The 22,682-nt window shown below is 34.3% G+C and overlaps 1 protein-coding gene across 2 annotated transcripts; it reads left to right on the top strand.

Moving 5' to 3' along the window:
• Positions 1–719: 719 nt before the first annotated feature.
• On the top strand, positions 720–8,676 carry LOC132035918 (probable plastidic glucose transporter 1). 2 transcript variants are annotated; one of them, XM_059426084.1, is made up of 12 exons: positions 720–1,000; positions 1,100–1,223; positions 2,459–2,659; positions 3,243–3,342; positions 3,972–4,084; positions 5,368–5,461; positions 5,545–5,701; positions 6,345–6,491; positions 6,593–6,666; positions 7,700–7,788; positions 7,871–7,985; positions 8,169–8,676. In XM_059426084.1, the coding sequence occupies exons 1-12, from the start codon at positions 802–804 to the stop codon at positions 8,370–8,372; spliced, it is 1,617 nt and encodes a 538-aa protein (XP_059282067.1). In that variant the 5' UTR covers positions 720–801; the 3' UTR covers positions 8,373–8,676. The 2 variants fall into 2 exon arrangements, with proteins under 2 accessions (XP_059282067.1, XP_059282066.1); XM_059426083.1 differs by having other exon boundaries at positions 1,091–1,223.
• The last annotated feature ends 14,006 nt before the right edge of the window (positions 8,677–22,682 follow it).

The raw sequence follows: 22,682 nt of genomic DNA, 5'->3' as shown, positions 1-22,682 counted from the left end.
CACGTTCTTTGATTTTCGATTGGTGCTCGATATCCGCATTCAATAATCCGGTTAATGACATTATATTTATAAATATTCTTTTTTTTTTCCATATCCATGTTCGAACCCCTAATCCCATGATGTTCTCACAAAAATTATGTATTTGTCTTAAAAGTTCATTAACTATGTATAGATTATTTATTTAGAACTAAATAATTTAAAATTATATACATAAGTTATTTTTTTCAAATTTGATTAATTAAATAATGTATGATTATTAATTAAAATATTTTCAAGAAACAATGTATTATTAAATAACTAATCTAATATCATTTATAAAGGCAACATAAATTATATTTTTAAAAATATTATTTTAAATTTTTTATAATTAAATATATATATATATTAAATTAATTTAACTGCCCATACGAAAAATAATAAAATGGATCATTTGCAAAATAAAAAATAAAAAAAATCCTATTTTATATTTTAATTTTTATGCCAAACAAACAGATAAGTTTATATTACCACATCATAATATTTCACAAATTATGCTATGCGCCTTAAAAACTTATACTCACTTGGCATAAGTTTAATTTTGAAAGACAAAAATTAAAAACCAATCCATTTGAAGAGCTTTCCAAACATCTAATGAAATTCAGGTATGCCTTAAATAGAGTTCTAATTCAGTTGACCCGGATTCTTATCGGGTTCTGGAAAGGCCGGGTCCCAGCGCACCTCCAAACCCAGAGATCTTTTTCCAATGATTATTCCAACTCTCTATGGTTTTGCCACAATGCAACATCAAGAACCTTCATCTCAATGCATCGAGCACCAGCACTTCACCCTCTTCAATGCTCCTTCACACCCCATTTCAACCCAAAAAATCACTATTATCACCCTTTACCAAGAAATACACAATACCCTTTTTACCACTCAACTTCTTTTTCCCTTCCCAGAGAGCTCAAAGTTTCTGCTAGCAGTAAAAAGCAACCCCCAGATATAAAGTTTGCGAATGGAGGTCTTATTTACTGTTCTGTGTTTATTTGGTATTTGGGTTTTTTTTTCAAGATTGAATTGAATAAAAAGTTCAGTTTTTTTTCTTCTTCAGATGATGAAGATGAGTTGTTACAAGAAAAGGTTGTTGGTGTTGATGATAATGGAGTGGATTTGGGATGGTTACCTGCCTTTCCTCATGTGTTGACTGCTTCAATGTCCAATTTCTTATTTGGTTATCACATTGGGTAATTATAATACTTCTTATTCCTTATTGAGAAAGTACTAAAAGGAACACTTAAGCACATGAAAAAGTGATTTGCTTATGAAGAAGTTCAAAAATGATGTTTACTTTTGCATACACACACTCCATGATCGCTGAAAAAGGCATCTGTTGTGGACTCTTAGCTAGCGTTTGGCCATAGATTCCCAAATTATTTTTGAAAAATTTGGGTGAAGCTTTTCAAGTTTTGAAAATGTGTTTGGCCATAGTTTTTCAAAACATATTGCACTTTTTGGTTTGAAAAACATGAAACATTACTTATACGCATAAGTTTTAAAAACTATCAAGACTAGCCAACCATACAAAACATACATACTTGCTAATCCCAAATTATGCAGAACATGATATTTTAATAACTATTGCTAATAACACACTTACTAGCTAATACAATTCAAATTACAATACAAAGATCCATCCGTTCAAGAAAAAAACAACAACGGTAGTAACTAGCTTAGCTCGTTCACTTTATAGAAGAGACTGCTTAATTGTGGAAATATGGTAGATAGAATTAGATGGGTCATAAATAGATGGGGTTTTTTTTTTATTGTAAAATTTTATGGCCAAACAAAGATTTTTTTTATCTAAGATATGCTCCCAAAATCTATGACCAAACGGGAGCTTAGGGTGTGTTTGCTATGAAGGAAAGAAAACATTTTCCTAGAAAATATGTTGGATTTTACTTGTTCCCTGGTGTTTGGTAAGTAACCAGAAAATATTATCCAAAAGCGTTTCATATAATCTAGGCAAATACAATGGGGGTGGGGTGGAGGGTAGGAGCGTGGGGGATGGTAGGGATTGAGGGCTATGGGGGTGGGGGTGGGGGTGGAGGTGGGGTGCGTTGAATGTGAGGAGGAGACAATTAACGTGGAATGCCACTTATGGAAATTGTTTTCCTTACTTCCATCAGGGAAGTCATTTTCCTCATTTTAAGGAACTCGTTTTCCTAGAGAAAATGTTTTCCAAATATTTTGACCAACCAAACATGAGAAAATTGAAAGTGTTTTACTCCATACCAAACACACCCTTAAATGTTTTATCTTAGCTAAACAAATTTCAACTGTTGATCATTGCAACTTATATAGTGAATTAAAAAAGAAAAACTTCAGCATTATGTTTCCTTGGTAGCCTGCAGACTTCTGAAGTAATTTGTATATTTTTTTAGTCTTTTGGGACTAATTATCAGTTTTTGTTGTTCTGTAGAGTAATGAATGGTCCTATTGTATCAATTGCCAAAGAGCTTGGATTTGAGGGGAATTCATTTCTTGAAGGACTTGTGGTGAGCATATTTATTGGTGGTGCATTCATAGGAAGCATAGCCAGTGGTTCCCTTGTTGATAAAATTGGTTGTTGTCGCACATTTCAAATTGACACAGTACCACTTATTCTTGGGGCAATTGTAAGGTAATTCATTTATGCATGCATCTTGGTGTTTGCAGCTTGGATTTATTAGCTATCTATATTTTTGTAATTGAAAGGTGCAAAATGCTGCTCTTACCCCAAAAGAATTATGAGTTCCTAGTATGATCAACCTTCCTAATGTTTAGGCTTATTTTGGACATCGATTCATATGCCATTTGAGAGAAATGTTTACATTAGTAATGGTCTAGGAAGTACATAAACAAAGCTTTTCAGATTTTGAAAACATAAGAAGGTTACTCCCTTAGTCTCAATCTATATTTTCTCTTCTACTGCTATAGTGATTGAGGTAAGAGTTGAAATTTCATTTTAGTTTGATAGAAGCTGGTCTTAGAATTGAGAGAAAGTAACTCATCGTTTATAAAAAACTTATCTTGTAAATTGAGATGAAGTTATGCTTTTCAAGAATTTGATCCTCTCAAGATGTTTCAACAGTTGCAAATAGGGTATACCCTCATTCAATTGTTAAACTTTCTTGTTTAAGCCTAACAACTGGAAAGAGGAGAAGAATATTTTGCTTGTGTTTCAGTAACCGCCATTAATTTGTGTGGTGTCCTTCAATTGACAGTGCACAAGCTCAGTCCATTGAACAAATGCTCTTGGGAAGATTCCTTGTTGGCCTTGGTATTGGTGTTAATACAGTATTAGTTCCAATTTATATTTCTGAGGTAATGCTCTTATAATTTCTTTATCTATGACCTCATTCTGGAATCTTTGTTAAAAAGTTCTTCTTTCGCATATGCTAACATTTGGTTTTTCTGTTAATTTCTGGGGTGCATGGGGAGGCAAGTCTGATTGTTGTACTAGGGAAAAGTTTGGCCGTTTGGGCTACTTTTGTCTTTCCAGATTGAAAAACTTGTGCTTGTCTTGATCTATGATGAGATTTGCTTATGTATAAGTCATCACTTAGCCTATTTTGGGAAAAGAAGAAGAAAAGCGAAAATTTCTTAATGGAAACAATTGGAACTTCAGACATCTTCCATAAGAGATGCTAAAAGATCTTGGAAGATCACTGCAGCAGAGAGATGATAGTTTTGGTTTTCAAGTTTTGTGCTCACTGTCACCAAATCTTTTTTTGGAGTGATGTTTTTTCCCTTCTTCTTGAACGTCACGAGAATCCTTTACCAAGGAGGGAAAGGCTTTTTGAGAATGACCCTTTGATTTGGGAAATTGTTTGTGGGATATTCTTTTGTTTGACAATACATATGTATAGCTCACTCAGATATATGTAGGGAGTCAAGAGATATATTGAAGAGACATTTTATTTCTCGGATAATCGTAAATGTTTATGTTGTAGGTTGCCCCAACGAAATATAGGGGCTCCCTGGGGTCGTTATGCCAAATTGGTACATGCGTTGGTATTATTGCATCACTTTGTCTGGCAATTCCCTCGGAAAATGATCCCCACTGGTGAGTACCTGTAATTATCTTTTTCTACCCCACTACCTTCCTTAACCAACTCCATGCTGCAACCAGTGTACAGAACATTGTTGGAAGATATTTGAATCTATTATGTTGCATTGTTGCAAGAGCTCCTAAATTGCAAGTGTGATGGTACTTTGTATCCTCACTGGAAACTAGATCCAGCTTTCATGTTATATTTAAGACTTTTTAAACCCTTGGAGGCCTTTCTTTATAGTTTATATATGCATGTGATGCCTTTCAGTTTTTGAAGTCTATATGTTACTTTACATTTCAAGTTTCAACATCTATGTTCTGTGGACTGCTCGGTTGTATGGGAATGAACTAGTTGATTCTCCTCCCTCTTTCATTTTATGTTCTATATTCTGATACTTTTAGGGGTCAGTTGGTTTGAGGAATAAGAAAAATTAATTTTGATATAAAACTCTATAGCATCCCTAGCGCCCACTTGTGGGAACACACTGGGTATGTTGTTGTTGCTGTTGCGTAAAACTCTATAGCATTTGGTTTCCGTAAAACTAACACAATCTCTGCATAACTATGGAACATTTGGTTTCCTGTTGGGAACTCTACATAAGCACCAATATTGCCATAACTTATGCTAGAATCTAAGTATTATTTTTTACGGGATAGAATGTGGAGGATGAATACTTGTATTATCAATTTCGCAATATGTCGATTAGAGTATCTAAAGACAAAAATGCCCTTAAACTAGGAAATCCATGGAACAATCCATGTATTATTACTTGTAGCATAAAAAGTACATTGATATATTCACCACATAATATATTTTACACTATTATTCACCTGCATAACAATTATTACATTATAATATGTTGAAGTGTGTGACCATCTCATCTAAAAGCTTAAGCTGTTAGAGAGAGCACACTTTATTTACTTAATTATATGATCAATACACCCCCTCACATGTGGGTCTTATTCTTTTTTCATGGCCAAGCACGTGGATTTTTATTTTTATTTTTCTTTATAATGGGTGGCGGTGAGAGTCGATCCCAGACACTCTACCTGCTCTGATACCATGTTGAAGTGTGTAACTATCTCATCTAAAAGCTTAAGCTGTTAGAGAGAGCACACTTTATTTACTTAATTATATTATCAACATAATCGAAGCCTGATCAGACCGTGAACCAATCAATCCCTTAGTTTCTTGTCCTTTTAATGGTTTCTTACCAGAAGTAGGCAAGATATTATGCAACAAGCATAGAAATTCATGCTTCTCATGTTGGATTCTTTGATGCAACCATTGGCAGGTGGAGGACAATGCTTTATATTGCAAGTGTTCCAGGATTTATTCTTGCTCTTGGTATGCAATTTTCCGTTGAGAGCCCTCGCTGGCTATGCAAGGTATCAATTTTTATTCATGGCATGTTTGTATTGACTCCTGTTACTATGTATGCTGCTAATTTTGCTATGGGAGATATATGTAGGCTGGGAGACTCGATGAGGCAAAAAAAGTCATCAAAAACTTATGGGGTTCATCAGAAGTAGATAAAGCTATCAAAGAATTTGAGTCTGTCATAAAGAATGATGGGGGTGACTTGGACAGCAGTTGGCTGGAACTCCTAGAGGAACCACACTCTAGAGGTTGTATGAAGGTGGTCTTTTTGTTAATACATGATTCTTTATTAGGTTTAAGGTGGTTCCTTAGATTTCATATATAGGTTATCTTCTGTGTGCTAATTTTGATCCATTCAGTTGCCTAAAACCTCCATAATTGCAAACCAGTTTCTTTTTTTGTTTGATTAAAGTGGATGGAATTGACTTTGATGATTGTCACTCAGCTTCTTAGGGGTTGTATTGTTGGGGTATGAGGGGAATATCATGAAAATATGCCTGAAAAATAAAACTGCATAATTCCAGGACAAAATTATGAGTTTTCTGCTATAGTGTATATCTGGTGCTCTGCGGGATTGCTCATAATGTGAGTTAGCTGGCAACATTTAACAGCTGTCTCCACTTTTTAGAGTTGAACATTTTTAAAGATGACTTTGGAATTTAAGCAGATTATTATCTCCGCATTACAAGTTTTTGGCTACTCTATTACTTGGTTGGCTGTAATATCTTCGTCAGTTGTCTTAAGTTCTTTTCTGTACAGCGTGCTGGGTGCTCGCACATCTTGGTGTAAAATGTGTCATAATCCGCTGAGTGATGATGTTATGCATGTTGCACGAGCACATAAAAATGTCAATCCTCCAAATTAGGCTTCAACTTTGTTCTTTTCCTGCAGTTGCTGCCATTGGAGGTGCCTTGTTTGTACTTCAACAGTTAGCTGGTATAAATGGAGTTCTCTACTTTTCGTCCTTGACTTTCAAAGATGTTGGAATCTCAAGCAGCGCTTTAGCAAGCTTATATGTCGGACTGACCAACTTTGCAGGTCAGTAATGGGTCAAATGACATGAGATGCACTTTGCATCACCTGTTTGAGCTCACTTCATTGCGAGATAATGTTTAGTTGTTACCATGTGCTTCTTGCAGGTGCACTGTGTGCTTTATACTTGATGGATAAGCAGGGGAGGCAGAGGCTTCTAGTTGGAAGCTACGCTGGAATGGTGAGGGAAAAATGTCTTTCTCTCCTAAAGTGAAAGTTTTAACGTAAATTGTTTACTGCGTTGTTATGTCTCTTAGACCCAGTGTTTTGGAAAGCGAGAAACGGAAAAAAGCGACGAGGGGTTACTTCACCTAAGCGAGAAGTGTGAAGCGAAGCACACACTTTTTTCAACTGAAGCGCAATTTAGGACAAGAATAAAAAATATTAAATTTGCATAGGTAAATAACCAATAACTCAATCGAAATAACATATTAAGTAAATCTTCAATTCTTAAATTAAAAGTAATCAATAGATACTAGAACTAGATAGCCAATAACCATCATAAGAAAAAAATCTAACAAAACAGAGAAACAGATAAAAAAAAAAAACAAAAAAATAAAAAAAATAAAAAAACGACAGTAAACTAACAGAGGAGAAGAGAAGAGAAGAAAAAAATGGGGAAAACTTACCTTGAAATCCTAGAATTGGAGGAGAAGAGCAACGAAGAAGATGCGTAAGTCCGTTGCAATTGTTTTAAAATTAGACCTAAAATTAACCCTTATTTCACTCAAATTTCCAAAAATTTCGCCTTTTTTTTTTTTTTTATTGCAAAAGCGACGCTTCACGCCTCCTTCTCGCTTCTGCTGCTGAACGAGCATTTTTAGATTGCCTCGCTTCATGGAACAAAAGGGCTGACCTGTCGCCTCATCTCGCTTAACGCTTTAAGCGCTGAAGCGACCGGTTTTAGTAACACCGTTAGACCTATATATATATCAAGTGTTTTCAGGAGTAATATTTAAGGGACTTGGAATTTATCTTGCCACTCGGTATGGTTAGATATCTTGTGTACTAAGGGTTATAGGCTTCAAGCTTGTTATGCATGGGGGAAATGGTAAGGTGGCTGAAAAATAAGTCTCCCTGAAGATGCAAGTTTCTGGTTTCCATTTCTTCTATCACAATAATAGAGAAAAGGAAAAATAAAAATAGAAACGCTTTGAGGTCATTTTTCAAATAGTGAATAGTCAACTCACTTCCATTGGATCTATCTTTTGCAGGCTTTGTCAATGTTTCTGATTGTCTATGCTATCAGCTTTCCGATGGACGGTGAAATAAGCAACAGCTTATCAATACTGGGAACAATCTTGTATGCATCCATACGAAAAATGCTCCAAAAATACTACCTAAATTTCCTTGTGCTCTCTCTTCAACATTTCACTCTGGTGTAGATATATATTCGCCTTTGCTGTTGGAGCTGGTCCAGTAACTGGTCTTATAATACCAGAGCTAAGCAGCAGCAGGACACGGGGGAAGATAATGGGATTTAGTTTTTCCGTTCATTGGGTATGTATCAAGATCATATGTGTCATTTCAGTGCTTCAGACTAATTAGCTGCAATCTATTAAGTTGATTGCATGAACTCTCTCAGTTTCATTTTTACCTTTTCCTCTCTGTTCTCAGCAGCAATAGTTTCCCTAGGTGAAAGATGTTTCCATTAATCTGGACTTATTTATGGTTATTGAACAGGTCTTTAATTTCTTGGTGGGTTTATTTTTTCTGGAACTCGTTGAGAAATTTGGTGTTGCACCAATTTATGGAAGCTTCAGTGCTGTTTCGTTGTTGGCAGCAGCCTTTGCTTACTTTTTTATAGTCGAGACTAAAGGTCGATCTCTTGAAGAGATTGAAATGTCACTAAATCCCAAATTTCAGGGCAAGCGTAATTCAGAATAATCTGATCTCATGGTGAAGAAAGATTGGAGATTGTGGAGAAACTTTTGGTGCATCTGCTGATCTCAAGTGAGTGCCCTTTTGCTCATTTCATTTGGACCATCTTGAGACTTTGATTGGTCTGTGGAGCTAAAAATTCAAGCGACATTGTACATGACACTATTCTGTGCAAGATTTTATTTCATTTTATACTAAAACTCAAAGCAACATTGTAAATGATATTGTAATATCACTCTTTTATTACGTTTGTTCTGCAAACTGAAAGGTCTTTTCTTTTCTTCCAAGGGTCTTTGTTATTGAACCTTCACTATACAGGGATGATTATTGCTGTGCCTGGTCCAGTGTCATTTCCGCTACTGTTAGGTTCCCTATAAATCGGTGGCACCATTTTCCGCTTCAAAGAAAGATATTGTATTCCCCCGGAAACGCTGCCTACATCATCGTTTAATATCTCTTGGCCCGTAACAGCCAAACCACCTGTGCGTTAGGCTCAATGTGAGCTGGATCACTTAGCCACACTTTATAATTAGAAACACGAGCACCGCGGATAACTTCAGCATTTTTTGAAGGCATAAATTATGTAAGAATAGTTACTTTGATGGACGAAATGATGCTTTAGTTTTCGTTTCTTTTCTGAGTTGAGCAATGTACTACTGGAAATTTTCACTCACGTGAAAAATCTTTCTCGGCTAAGTGGTAACAATATTTAGAGAAAAATAAAAAAGGGAAAGACTGAAGCTATTTTGAGCAGGTTATAGAGACTTTAGTTGTATTAGTATATTTTCATTATGAAATTTTCACTAATTCTTTTTGCTATCAAGTTTCCACTGTATATTATATGTCTAAAAGTTCTATATTCTCTGGTGTTAAAAAAAAAAAAAAAAAAAAAAAATTGAAAAAGTTTGGAGATGATTGCACAAGCACTTTTCTCAATATTGGATTGGGCTTATACTATCAATTTTAGCATATCACGGTCTAGAGCAACTGTTTGAATTACCAAATGCATTTTTATCTTTCCTCTAGTAAAACGAGGATATATCAAGACCAATAAAATTAAAGTTTTTTTAAGGATTTGCAGTGAGATTTCTTTTAGATGGTGGGGTCATAATATCTCTCTCAAATAGGTTCAGTTGATTTGATTTCAGAAAGTGTTTTCTTCATTTATTGTTCTTGTAAACCTTTTTTTGTCTTCTCCCTGATAGTCTTATTTGGTTGAATACAGAATTCTGTACCTCCTTGTTTCCTATGCCTATACTTCAACACAGAAATGCGTTTCTGATTTCACCCAAAAGAGTCCACAACCCCCACCCCCCAACCCCCCCCCCCCCCCCCAAAAAAAAATGTAATAAAGAATAAAGACGGGGTCTAACACGATCTCTGTAAATTTCATTGAATTTCATTTGAAGGAGGATTGTTATAAAAGTCAATACTCATGCGTACCGTGTAGCAATTCATTTTTGAAAGCAAGCAATCCATTCTACGTTGTATAGTGCGTGCATAATATTTTTCATGTACTCTTTCGATAGTATTCGTGTCTGTTGCAACATATTGAAATTACATAGTTCAAATCTAGATTTATTTTAGTATGTACATCAAATTTTTCCTGAAATTGTAGTTAAATCTATCAGAGTACCGTCTTGTCAAGGCGAAATATGGCTATTCAGCCTAGATCTCATCGTTAGTTGGGGAAGCTCGACAAGCAGAAACCTCCCTTGTTGACCGAACGCATTCAATGAATTCTACTACTATTAGGTATATGCATTTTCAATGAATTCTACTACAACTATTAGGTGTATGCATTTTTCTTCGAGTATTCAAGATTCTCTATTAGGTGTATGCATTTTCAATGAATTCTACTACTATTAGGTGTGTGCATTTTTCTTCGAGTATTCAAGATTCTCTATTAGGTGTATGCATTTTTCTTCGAGTATTCAAGATTCTCTATTTTGGGAGCATATATGAGACATAGGTTCACATTTCAACAAATTTAGGTTGAGTTTTGGCACTAATATCAATAAAAAATCAATTATGCATGGGAAGATCAATTGATTAGTCGAATTTCTATTTTTAGAATATGAAATGGACGTATTAATTGCTAGTAGTAGTTGGCAGTGGAGGTGCAGTGTCCTTTACTCTTTTGCAGATTCATCAACAAATGAATTACGACAACTGGGAGATGAAAAAGTACAAATAATGTCACAAACCTGTGAGAGATGTGACAAAGGGACTTTATTCCCATACTCTAGAAAATTTGGTGTTAAATTTACACCTCCTCTCTCTGCTTATCCTTCCAGAATCTTACAAAGTGCGAATCCTTTTTAAGACCTTTGTTTTTCTTTTTCTATCTTCCTTTTCACACTATCCACTCTTTTTATCTTAGAAATTGTTAATTTTTTAAATTTATGACGTTTAAATGATGTAGAACGTTGCAATCTATACCAAGCTTGTCTTGCAGAATAAGTCTTCCATACGAAATTGAGACGTACAATTGTCCCGTTTTTAGCAAATTGATAGTGATATTGAGCCAATAACTAATAGTTATGGAGTACTTTTTTCCTTTTTTAAGTGAAAGCCAACTCTTTTGTGTTTGAGAGGTAGAGCACATGGTCTAGAACTTGCGAATCAGTCCCTTAAATCGGTACTTTATAGTTTTTTTTTTTTTTTTTTGTCTAACTGCTTGCTATCTCAAACTAACTATTTGATTAATCTGAGTTCTCGTAGATTCACTGAAGAATAAAACGTTCTTTACTGAAAGGATTTTCATTAGCCAAGCTCGAACCTGAGAAACTTTATAGTAACTCTCAATCATCGTAGCCTAAATCCTTCCTGGATATGGGTTGACACACCCTTAAATCATTCTTATTTTCTCATTAGAACACTTAATGATGCACTTATTGCAGCCCCCTCCCTCCCAATCACAGCCATATCAACAGTTGGCACGTAAATACAAGCTGTTGAAAGTGTAACATAACTTAAATTAGAGACTTCAGTTAGTAAAGTAACAAGGAATAAATTTACAATCATTTCTACTTAGTTCTTTAGTTGACCAATTTGGACTTTCTTTCCTTATCCGAATTACGCCTCGTTTATCTTGATGACCTTTTCTGTCTCATTGTTAAGGAGGGAAAAAACAAGGAGCGTAGTGTAATGAATCAAAGCGAAAAAGGAATTAATTTAACTTAACCAACGGATAGACGAAGGACTGAAGAATGGAACGTACAGATATATCTGCATTAGTTAAACTCTAAATTTGAAATAAAATTTAGATTTTTTTTTTTGCCTAACATTACAAACTTATATTTTTATACCTTCAAAAAGGTAAAAAGGATAGAAAAGAACTCCACTCATGAGGTATATAACTCTACAAAAGGTTCAGCATCAGAGAATAAATAATCTAAAGAGCAAGAAGAGTTAAATGGTTAGTACATGTTTTTTAAAATATTGAAAGATTAGAATTTGGGCGGGGGGCGGGGGGGGGGGGTGGCGTGGGGGGTGGATGCCTACCTTGAAAAGCGATCTCTTGGTTGATGGTGTATGGAAGGTAATAAGGTTAGACCAGTTACTCCAAATTCCTTATTCTTGGGGCTAGTGTTTAATCATTTCCTCATCTGCTAATCCTGTGGTCCATAATCCTGTTTAATCATTTCCTCATCTGCTAATCCTGTGGTCCATAATCCTGCATTTTCCTATTTTCAATTAGATATCGATCGTTTGACTATAAGGATAAGGGATTATAAAAAATTAGAATAAAAATGTATGATTGTATTTTTTATGTTTGGTAGAATTTTTAATTTCGGGATTATTTATATCATAATTATGGAATTTGTTTTATACCACAATTAATCCAGAAATAACAACATGACACGTTATTTCTTCTCCAATGCATCTCTATCAATGCCTTTTAAGAAGGTTAGGATTAAAATTGGAAAACAAAAGTTTATAGTTTAACAAACACAGATTTTGTATTGTTTCCCGCAAATCACTTTTTTGGTCCAATAAACTAAATATCTATCAATAGAGCATATTCACTAAATTCCATAAGTATTTAATTTTTGTATTGCAAATGAAACGCCCTTATGTGTCTCTTTCTTACTTTAAATATACACTTTTATTAAAGGGCACACTGTACGTATAAGAACAAGATTGTGCGTCTCGAACTTCGAACTATAGGTGTACACATCTCTATGAATTTAGCATTAATTTCTTATTCTCTTAACGAGATTCGTATAGTTAGAATTTAGAAACACATGAACATATATAAATCACACTTCTTTTTATAATTTAAAGTATTGTACTGAACAATAACAGTCAGACATTATCTTTTGGCTCCTAGATAAAATTGACATACAAAATGGGACAGAGAGTATCTCTTAGGGTGTCAATTATAATTATCAAATTTATTTAATAAAAGTACTGATTGAGAAAAATAAGTCAATTCCAATCCCTAAAAAAAGGTTGGGAGGCTTGGAGCCGAAAGCTATTAGCCATTTTTCTTGACTTTTTGGTATTAATAATTGACTATCAGATGCTATTTTTGTATTGTAATTCTCAAGTATTTAAGAATCTGTACATAAAAGTTGGCTTTTCTCTGCAAAAAGCCAATAAAGCAGCCTCTTTTCTTGTTTTCTTTCTTTTTCTCATCGAAATAACCTCCTCCTTGTTTCTACTTGTTCAAGAAAATGCTTCTTTCAGTTGATTTCTTCCCCTCATTTAGTATAACTTTTTATTCCTATTCAAGCAAAATATACTGCTGAATCATTATTGCGGAGCCTCGTGCTATTTTAGGAATTTCTTAAATCTTGAATTATGTAATACTTATTTGATATAAAAAGATTATGATAGAATTGATTTCTAAATCCTAAGTTGGTAAAATGTATCTAAATACTACTCCCTCTGCTTCAATTTATGTGAACCTATTTCCTTTTTAGTCTGTGCCAAAATGAATGACTTCTCTTCTAATTTGGAAACAAATTCACTTTATGAAATGATTTACAGCCACACAAAAATTTAAAACTTATTTTGTGATGGGACTAATTAGCATTTTAATATTAAAAAATGTGTCATAAAGTGCCAATTATGTCCAAATAACTTCTGCGTGTTAAGAGGCAGAATGTTACTCCACTTCTTACGTTTTTTTGTGCCATAACATTTCCATTGACCACTACTTCATTACTCTTTTATTCTGTGGAAGAATGTGGTAATAATATTCTTGTAACTCTTTTCTCCATTAACTCAATATTCATGCACATTCTTCTTGTAACCTCTAAATAATAATTCTTCCATTTATCTACCTACTTTACTACCCTATTCATATCAAATTAATTCAAGGATGATTTTCCTAACTATAAATAGTTAGTCATGGGGTGTAGAGAAAAATATATACTTTGGAGAGTTCTTAAAAAGTGAGGAAAATAAAAGAGAGTTTATTAGTTGAAGGAAGGTGTTCTTTTGGTAGAGCTTTGGACTCAACATCTTGTCCGAGTTTGTTGAGTTGTACGACGTGATCGACGGGTACATTGATCATCTGGAGGACAAGTCGGAAAGATTATCTTGGACAGTAGATTCTTTGCATGGGCTTGAATCTCCTTAAAGAGAGCGAGATATTCGCGCCTCAGCCGAAGATATTTTTATTTCTTCATTTTATTTTTCAATTGTAATTTCATTGTATTATCACCAACATTTTGAACCACAAGTTTCAAAAGTCTTCACTCTTTCTTAAATGTCGTGCCCAGTCAAATAGGTTCATATAAATTGAAACGGAGGGAGTAAATGTTAAAGGAGGATCTGGAATTAAGCTAGGTGCGTGCAATTGCCCAAAAGTACAAATTTTTTAGAAGAGTGTTGTATACCAGATGCAGGAAATAATTCATTTATGCTCCAATACTTGATCACCATGTGGTTTGAAATTTGCAAAGTGTAGAAAATAGCTCACTTGTGCTTCGATAAGCCACTGCTATATGGTCACTTGGAGTTAATTCCGTAAAAGATCATCCATATTTTGATAATTGTGTTCTAATATCACTTTTGTTTCTTTTAGCACTAGAATATCACTCAACTATTCCTATTTTCCTCAAAAACACTAAACATTACAAAACCTAAACATTACAAAACCTTCCTTCTCTCCTAGTTAACATACCATGTCACATTAAAATTTTATTTTTTTAATAATAAACTCATGGAATAATTTTAAAGACCTCCCTCCAAGTTTGCCTTTATAACACATAGTTCCCTTTATACTAGCTTCCCTTATTTTGATTCTTTTGTAACCAAAATAATTTTAAATACTAAAAAATATTTATGTTGCTAATATACCCTTTTGTAACCTTATTTATAATGTTTAAACTTTTGACAATAATAGTTTCTCATTGATCGTAAAATTTTTCCTAATTCATAGCTATCTAACTTTATGGGTAAAAGTGTGATTTTTTTTTTTTTGTGGTTGAAAATTTTAATCTCGAACACTAAAACATCAAATTCAACAACTGTGATATGAAAATTGATTCAAAAAGCTTGGGCTTCATACTGCTTCATTAATTATTTTTAAAGTCTCGCGCTGTATATACAGTTTCCAACCATTTTTCGTAGATATAATTATGCTCCTTCTACCAAAAAAAAATTAGTTTAAAACTTAATGCAATAATACAGCTATAAGAATTTAAAAAATCGATTATTGATCTCACCCTCTAAATACTAAAAGCGAGATGTGCTCCTTTTAGCCTAAATATTGTTATTAATAACATGATTATAAGAACAAAGAGAAATATTACCGTAACACTAGAATATAGGATTTCTCATAGTGATGTTACATTAACATTATAATTTAGGATTTCTTTAGATATAAGATAGTTATAAATTTTTAGCGTAACTATTAATATAATAATCCTAACAATTTTAGGGTGAGAGAACTGTTATGAAACATTGTTCGCATGACTAAATTATAAAAGGGTAAATTTGGAATATAGATTTTTAATTATTTAAACAAGTTTGGTTACAAAAATTGAAATAAGGGAGGTTAGTGCAAATATCTAAGCCACAAGGGAACTAAGTGTTATCAAGACAAACTTGGAGGAAGGTCTTTGAAATTATTCCATAAATTTATTATTAAAAAATAAAATTTTAATGTGACATGGCATGCCAACTAGGAGAGAAGGAGGTTTGTAATGTTTAGTATTTTCTGAGGAAAATGGAGATAGTTGAGTGATATTCTATCCCTAAATGAAACAAACGTGATATTACGAGGCGATTATCAAAATATGGGTGACTTTTTAGGGAATTAACTCCGGTCACTTGCTGCATGTATAAAAGTTTCAAATTTCGGGAGAGACTTTTTCTTGAGGGTTTTGAACATTAAATCTTCTTCCTCAATATAATAGAATACGACCTTGTGCAAACTCCTATATCATTAGATGAATATTAAGGAAGTTTTCTAATATAACTTCATTAAACATAGTTTTAACAGAAATTTAAGTCAAAATTCTAGAATTTACCACTAGAACTTCAAAGCATGATTAGAGCACCCAATTGAGAATCTCCAGAGTTTCACTACATTGAGGTAATTTTACATACCATATTACATTATTAGTGCTAAATTATGTCAGTCATGATTTTGAGTTAAGTTGGTAATTCTAAAGGGGATTGGACAAACCCTAAAACGTTCCATTGATGGAATTGTTAAAAACTTAAGGGCAACGATGAAAAATTTGATTCGATGTTGAATATTTTGATTGAAAACACTATTAATTATAGTTCTAACCCATTGAATTATAAAGATGAAGTAGGTAAATTTGGTTCCTACGAATTGGTAGAAAACTCTTATATTAGAGAACTTAAGTAAATGTTCCCAAGTTAACGTGAACAAAGTTGAATTTTTGGGCATAGTTCTATTTACCCGATTATCGTGTAGATAGAATCGTGATTCGGGATTGTTTGAAGAAAGTGTGAAGTTGAAGTTAAGCTTGCAACTTGAGGTAAATTCAGGCTTATTTACTAAAAGAGAATCCTAGTAAACATGTGTACCTGCGTTCGATTAAATGTGTTAGAAAAAATTCTTGTGATTAAGTACTCAGTCCACCCTATTCTTTTCAATATAGTCTTAATTAAGAAATGAGTCCGGAGCCTAAATGGCATAAATTTGCCACAAAAAAACCAAAATGGTATGCCTTTTTTTTTTCAAACCAAAATGGGTATTTCGTTGATAACCAACGAAATACCCGTGATCTTACTGTTCATGCCCGAATTATTTCAGGTCAAAAATTTTTTTTTTTTTTTTTAATTTTGGTGCATTTAGCGAAATGCTTTCGAAATTTAAAATGGCATTAAAAAATTATTTTTTTTTAATTTCGTTTATACAAAAAACGAAAGTAAAAATAAAAATATTTTTGGCCTATTTCGTTGGACTACCAACGAAATAGGATAAAAAATATTTATATATTTTTTATCCTATTTCGTTGGCAGTCCAACGAAATAGGACAAATTTTTTTTTTTTTTTAATTTCGTTTTTGTTAGCCAAATTGTTAGCCAAATAAAAAAAAAATATATATATATATGCTTCAAGGGAAAGTCTCCCTCCGGCGGACTTTTTAGTTGTGTTCAACTAAAAGTCCGCCGGAGGCAGACTTTTAGTTGTGTTTAAGTAAAAGTCCCGGAGGGGGCGCACTTTTAGTTGTGTTTAAGTAAAAGTCCGCCGGAGGGCGGCTTTTAGTTATTCATACAAGAACCATACATATTGCGGACAAACTATAAGATTTTATTATAGCCAACCAAACCAAACACGTAATGTTGATAACCAAATTCATATCAACTTTTCAACATTATTATTATTAAAATTGTACTCGCTTTCACACGTAATGGGCATAAAAGTTTGCCCATTAAATTTTGCCTTATAAGGCAAACTTTTGTTATACCTTAAGGAAAACTTACGCCTTATGGGGCATACTTTTAGTTATGTTTTATGGGACACACTTTTAGCTAAGGCATTACTAAAAGTTTCCCTTGAAAAGTTAAAAAAAATATATATATGCTTCAAGGAAAGTCTGCCCCCTCCAGACTTTTAGTTGTGTTCAACTAAAAGTCTGCCGGAGGGGGCACGATTTTAGTTGTGTTTAAGTAAAAGTCTGCCGGAGGGCGTACTTTTAGTTGTGTTTAAGTAAAAGTCCGCCGGAGAGCGTACTTTTAGTTATTCATACAAGAACCATACATATTGCAGACAAACTATATATATATATTTCATTCATGTACCAATGAAATAGGATGAATATATATATATATTTTTGTTTCTTTTGATGAGTATCCAATCTCAATGAATAACATTTTCCCACTCAATGCGGATAAGTATTTGCCTACCGTCGAGGAAGTGGAATACTAGAAATGACGTATCAGATCATAAAGTACAAAAATATTAGTTGGTGCCATGGCAATAATGGAAGCCCTATCTCTTATGGAAGACACAATGCCCATATTGGCAACAATTGCGCCAGACGTTACTTCCACTCTCTCGTTTCGTTTTTCTTCTTTTTGTCCTTCTAAGAAAATTGCTTTACATATAGTTCAAAGTTACTTCATGTTTTTACAATATTTCAATCTTTATATATGTGGAGATTGGATACTATCAAAAGAAACAAAAATATATATATATTCATCCTATTTCATTGGTACATGAATGAAATATATATATATAGTTTGTCTGCAATATGTATGGTTACTGTATGAATAACTAAAAGTCTGCCCCCTCCGGCAGACTTTTACTTAAACACAACTAAAGTACGCCCCCTCGGCGGACTTTTAGTTGAACACAACTAAAAGTCCGCCGAGGGGGGCGACTTTCCCTCGAAGCATATATATATATTTTTTTTTAACTTTTCAAGGGAAACTTTTAGTAATGCCTTAGCTAAAAGTGTGTCCCATAAAACATAACTAAAAGTATGCCCCATAAGGCGTAAGTTTTCCTTAAGGTATAACAAAAGTTTGCCTTATAAGGCAAAATTTAATGGGCAAACTTTTATGCCCATTACGTGTAGAAACTGAGTACAATTTTAATAATAATAATGTTGAAAAGTTGATATGAATTTGGTTATCAACATTACGTGTTTGGTTTGGTTGGCTATAATAAAATCTTATAGTTTGTCCGCAATATGTATGGTTATCGTATGAATAACTAAAAGTCCGCCCTCCGCATACTTTTACTTAAACACAACTAAAAGTCCGTCTCTCCGCGTACTTTTACTTAAACACAACTAAAAGTCCGCCCCCTCCGAGCGGACTTTTAGTTGAACACAACTAAAAGTCCGCCGAGGGCGTACTTTCCCTCAAGCATATATATATATTTTTTTTTTATTTGGCTAACAATTTGGCTAACAAAAACGAAATTAAAAAAAAAAAAAAAATTTGTCCTATTTCGTTGGTAGTCCAACGAAATAGGCCAAAAATATTTTTATTTTTACTTTCGTTTTTTGTATAAACGAAATTAAAAAAAAATAAAAAATTTTAATGCCATTTCGTTCAAAGATTTCACGAAATGCACCAAAATTAAAAAAAAAAAAAAATTTTGACCGAAATAATTCGGCATGAACAAGAAGATGCGGGTATTTCGTTGGTTATCCAACGAAATACCCATTTTGGTTTGAAAAAAAAAAGGCATACCATTTTGGTTTTTTTGTGGCAAATTTATGCCATTTAGGCTCCGGACTCATTAAGAAATAGAGTCTTAAATATGTTGACAAGTTCATTTTATGACTTGTGTGATTATTGTTTGAATTTTCAAAGAATACAAGTTTCAGTGTAATCTTCATGCTATTTGTGTAATTGTTTGTCATGTTTATGCTCAATTCAAATTCAGTTACTAGTGTGATCACATTTAATTTGGGAGAAGTAGTCATCTTTCCATTGCGTGAGTATCAAAATGCCAGGGTTAATTATCCCACGCTCACAAGTGCAATTGTTTGTTGGGGATATAGACTGATATCCCACGTGTGTGTTGCTAGATCCTCATGTATGCAACAAATGTGAAAAATTCTCTTACTTCGAAAAGTTATTTATTAAAATAAGCCAGTTTCGGCTTCAATTTCAATTGTCAATCTTAGTTTTCTATTCAATATAATTTTGTCTGTTCAGTATCTTAGACTTTAAATGATTTATCTGTCTACTTATTGAATGTGTTTTCATACTTAATATGTGTTACCCCATAAAGTCCCGCTCAGCTTTTTTATGAAACTTATTGGGTACGAGTCCAAAGACTTTTGTAACCAAAAAACAAAAAAAAAAAAAAAAAACAAAAAAATTGGAACCAAGTTAACCCATTAAAAAAAAAAAAGGAACCAAACTAGGCTTCATGCACAGATTCTGTGCGTGAAAGGATCAAAGTGTACATTTACATTTTGTCCCTTTCACGCACAGAATCTGTGCGTGAAACCCTTTCCTAAAACCCCCGACCCCAACCTTTATTCTTTCTCTTCTCTTTCATTTTCTCCATCTTCACCCTTTCAACACACTTTTGCACTTCCAAAAACATGTCTCAAAGTTTTGAAACTTCAATGTTTGCTATACAACTCGATATTTGCGAATGCGATATATCGTAAACTAAAAACATCAAAGACCCAAGATAATCCGGGTCGCCATTTTTGGCGTTGTAAAGTGCCCGAAGTAAGTGTTTTTAAATTTTTTAGTGTTTTTTTTTTCACGTTATCCATATATTTTACTTTAAAAAAACTGATTTTCTTGTAATATTTATAGGATATGAGCGGTTGCAAATACTTTCGGTGGGAAGATAGCATTCACGTGGATAAAACGGTGGCGGCGAAGTTTAAAAATCCAGTTTTGGATAGAGATACCGTGACTTCACGTATCTCTAGAGATACCGCTAAGTTGGACTCGCAATTTAAGCTTGTGGAAGCTGGGAAAAAAATTGAAGGTTTGGAGGTGTTGCTCACCGATTCCGAAAAAAAATGAAATTTGCTGAAGGCTAAACTTAGAGAGGCTCAACATGAGAAAATAGCTTTGAAAGAAAAACTTAAATTGTGGAAGATTATTTGTGCTATCTTGTTGTTGTTCATTATTTATATGTATTTTGTTTACTAAGTTTAATATTTCTATGGATTATGTTTTTTACTAGTTGTACCTTTTCCCCTATAATGTAATCCGCACCCTTTATGTACTAATTTAGTTGTGTTTCTTTGTTAAATTGTCAATTAATAATAGACTTTAACAATAAAAGCAAATTAAAAACATGTCAAACTAATTCAAATTGATGACTTCATCATAAAATAAAAATACAAATTAACAGCCTTAGTCCGAAACATAAATGACCCATAATCTAAGACAGTGAGCCTAAATAGACCCTAATCGTCATCAGAATAGAAGTCCTCAATATCATCCTCAGAACGATATTGGCGGTCTCTTAACACACATTTTTTTTTTACAGGAGATGTTAGTTCTCTATCGGTTGATGATGCTTGTTCTTCAGCCAACTTTAACATGTAAAATCTACAACGTCTTGCCAGCATTCTGTTGTTTTCTTTTCTAATCCTTTGTACGGCCATCTCGCAAGTTGCTGGACCTACTCGAGGCATGGTTAGTGAGTACCTTGTTGGGATTGGAGCGTTGAGATTTTCCAAGTCACGAACAAGACGTTCTGATTCGGCAATCCGATGTGACCATTCTCGGCGTAAACCGCAATAATATTCTCACGGATCTGAATATTTCACACTACAGAAATCATCATTACGCTCTACAAGAAGGTGCGGATTTAGCTTGTCTAGTTTGAAATCACTGGTATCACTCGAAAAACTGCTATGATTTGAACTCTCATTATCACTGCTATTTGGTTCATTTGGAAGGAGTAAAGACCAAGCTGAGTTTCTACTACTCGACATTGAATATGATGTAGTCTAATAACGAAAGAAAGGGCCACTTATATAGTTGCAAACCCCCAAGTACCCTCGGGGGGGGGGGAGTCTTTATGATCCTACCTAGTAATTAAAATATCATTGTTAAATGTTGTTTGTTTAAACTTATGCAGGATGCCTATCAAAACTTGTATTGGCATGGTCCACTCAAAATATGGTAAAACCATAAGCAAGAGAAAGGGATTTCTCGGCGTCGACGTGCTTTTGAAACGATCTTTGGAACTTGGGAATCCTCTTTCAGCGTTACGGGTATATGGCGGCTTTACAACATGCTAATCCTGGCACTGTTGTACAGTGGCGGCTTTTAGAGGGCAGAATTTTCGACTTTGTCTTTTGGGCATTCAAACCAAGTATTGATGGTTTTGCTCACTGCAAGAATATGATATCAATAGATGGGACCCATGTGTATGGCCGATATGACATTAAGCTCCTAATTGCGGTAGGTATGGATGCCAATGGGTCAATATCCCCTCTTGCTTTCACAATTGCCGCCAACGAGAGCAACGAGACATGGGGATGTTCTTGACTCATCTACAAACTCATGTTATTAAGGGTCGTCAGGGCATATGTGTCCTATCGGATCGTCATAAAGGCATATTGCACAATATGCGTACTGAAGGAGTGGCGGCCTCCACACGCTTACCATCGATATTGCTTAAGGCACTTAAGGCTAATTTGCAAACAAAGTTTGGAAATGGCACGTAAATAAATTGATGTGGGGGGGCGATGCGAAGCAAAGATCAACAAAGAAAATGGGCTGCAAAAATGGAGCTGCTAAGGGAAGTGAGTGAAGAGGCATATGTTTGGTTGATGAAATTAGAAGTTGAAAAATGGACTCTTTATGCTAATGGAGGAAGGAGATGGGGCATTCTCACAACGAACAGCTCGGAGTCTTTCAATGGACTCCTCAAATCTGCTCGAGGGCTACCTGTCACCGCAATGGTAAGACTAACTTTCAGGCAGGTCGTGGAGTGATTTGCGGATAGGACAAGGCAGCCATAGCTATATTAGCTGACGAGGGAACATGGATGCCAAAGCCCTACAAAAAAATGGAGCACTATAGAAGAAAGGCAGAGGGTCACCAAATGACCAAGTATGACGTCGTTCAACGAGTGTATGAAGTTAGAACGGGTTATTGTGACGGCAAAGGAGGAAACAAACATATCGCTACTGAGCGTACACAATCATGCACTTGTGGTAAGTGGCAAACGTACCACATGCCATGTTCTCATGCAGTCAAGTGCTTTGAGAGAATGCCCAGAAATGTAACTGATTATGTGGCGGAAGAATATAAGGTCGTAAAATACCTTAAAGCATATTCCGGCCAATTCCGTCCCCTTGGTGATCAAGCTTATTGGCTAGTCGCGCCATTTTCTATGATTGCGAACAAGAACCATATCGGTAAATTGGGAAA

This window comes from Lycium ferocissimum, chromosome 11, assembly GCF_029784015.1.
Source record: "Lycium ferocissimum isolate CSIRO_LF1 chromosome 11, AGI_CSIRO_Lferr_CH_V1, whole genome shotgun sequence".
Classification (NCBI taxonomy): Eukaryota; Viridiplantae; Streptophyta; class Magnoliopsida; order Solanales; family Solanaceae; genus Lycium; species Lycium ferocissimum.
Note: the sequence above shows the minus strand (reverse complement) of the source record. Positions and strands in the feature narration are given on the sequence as shown.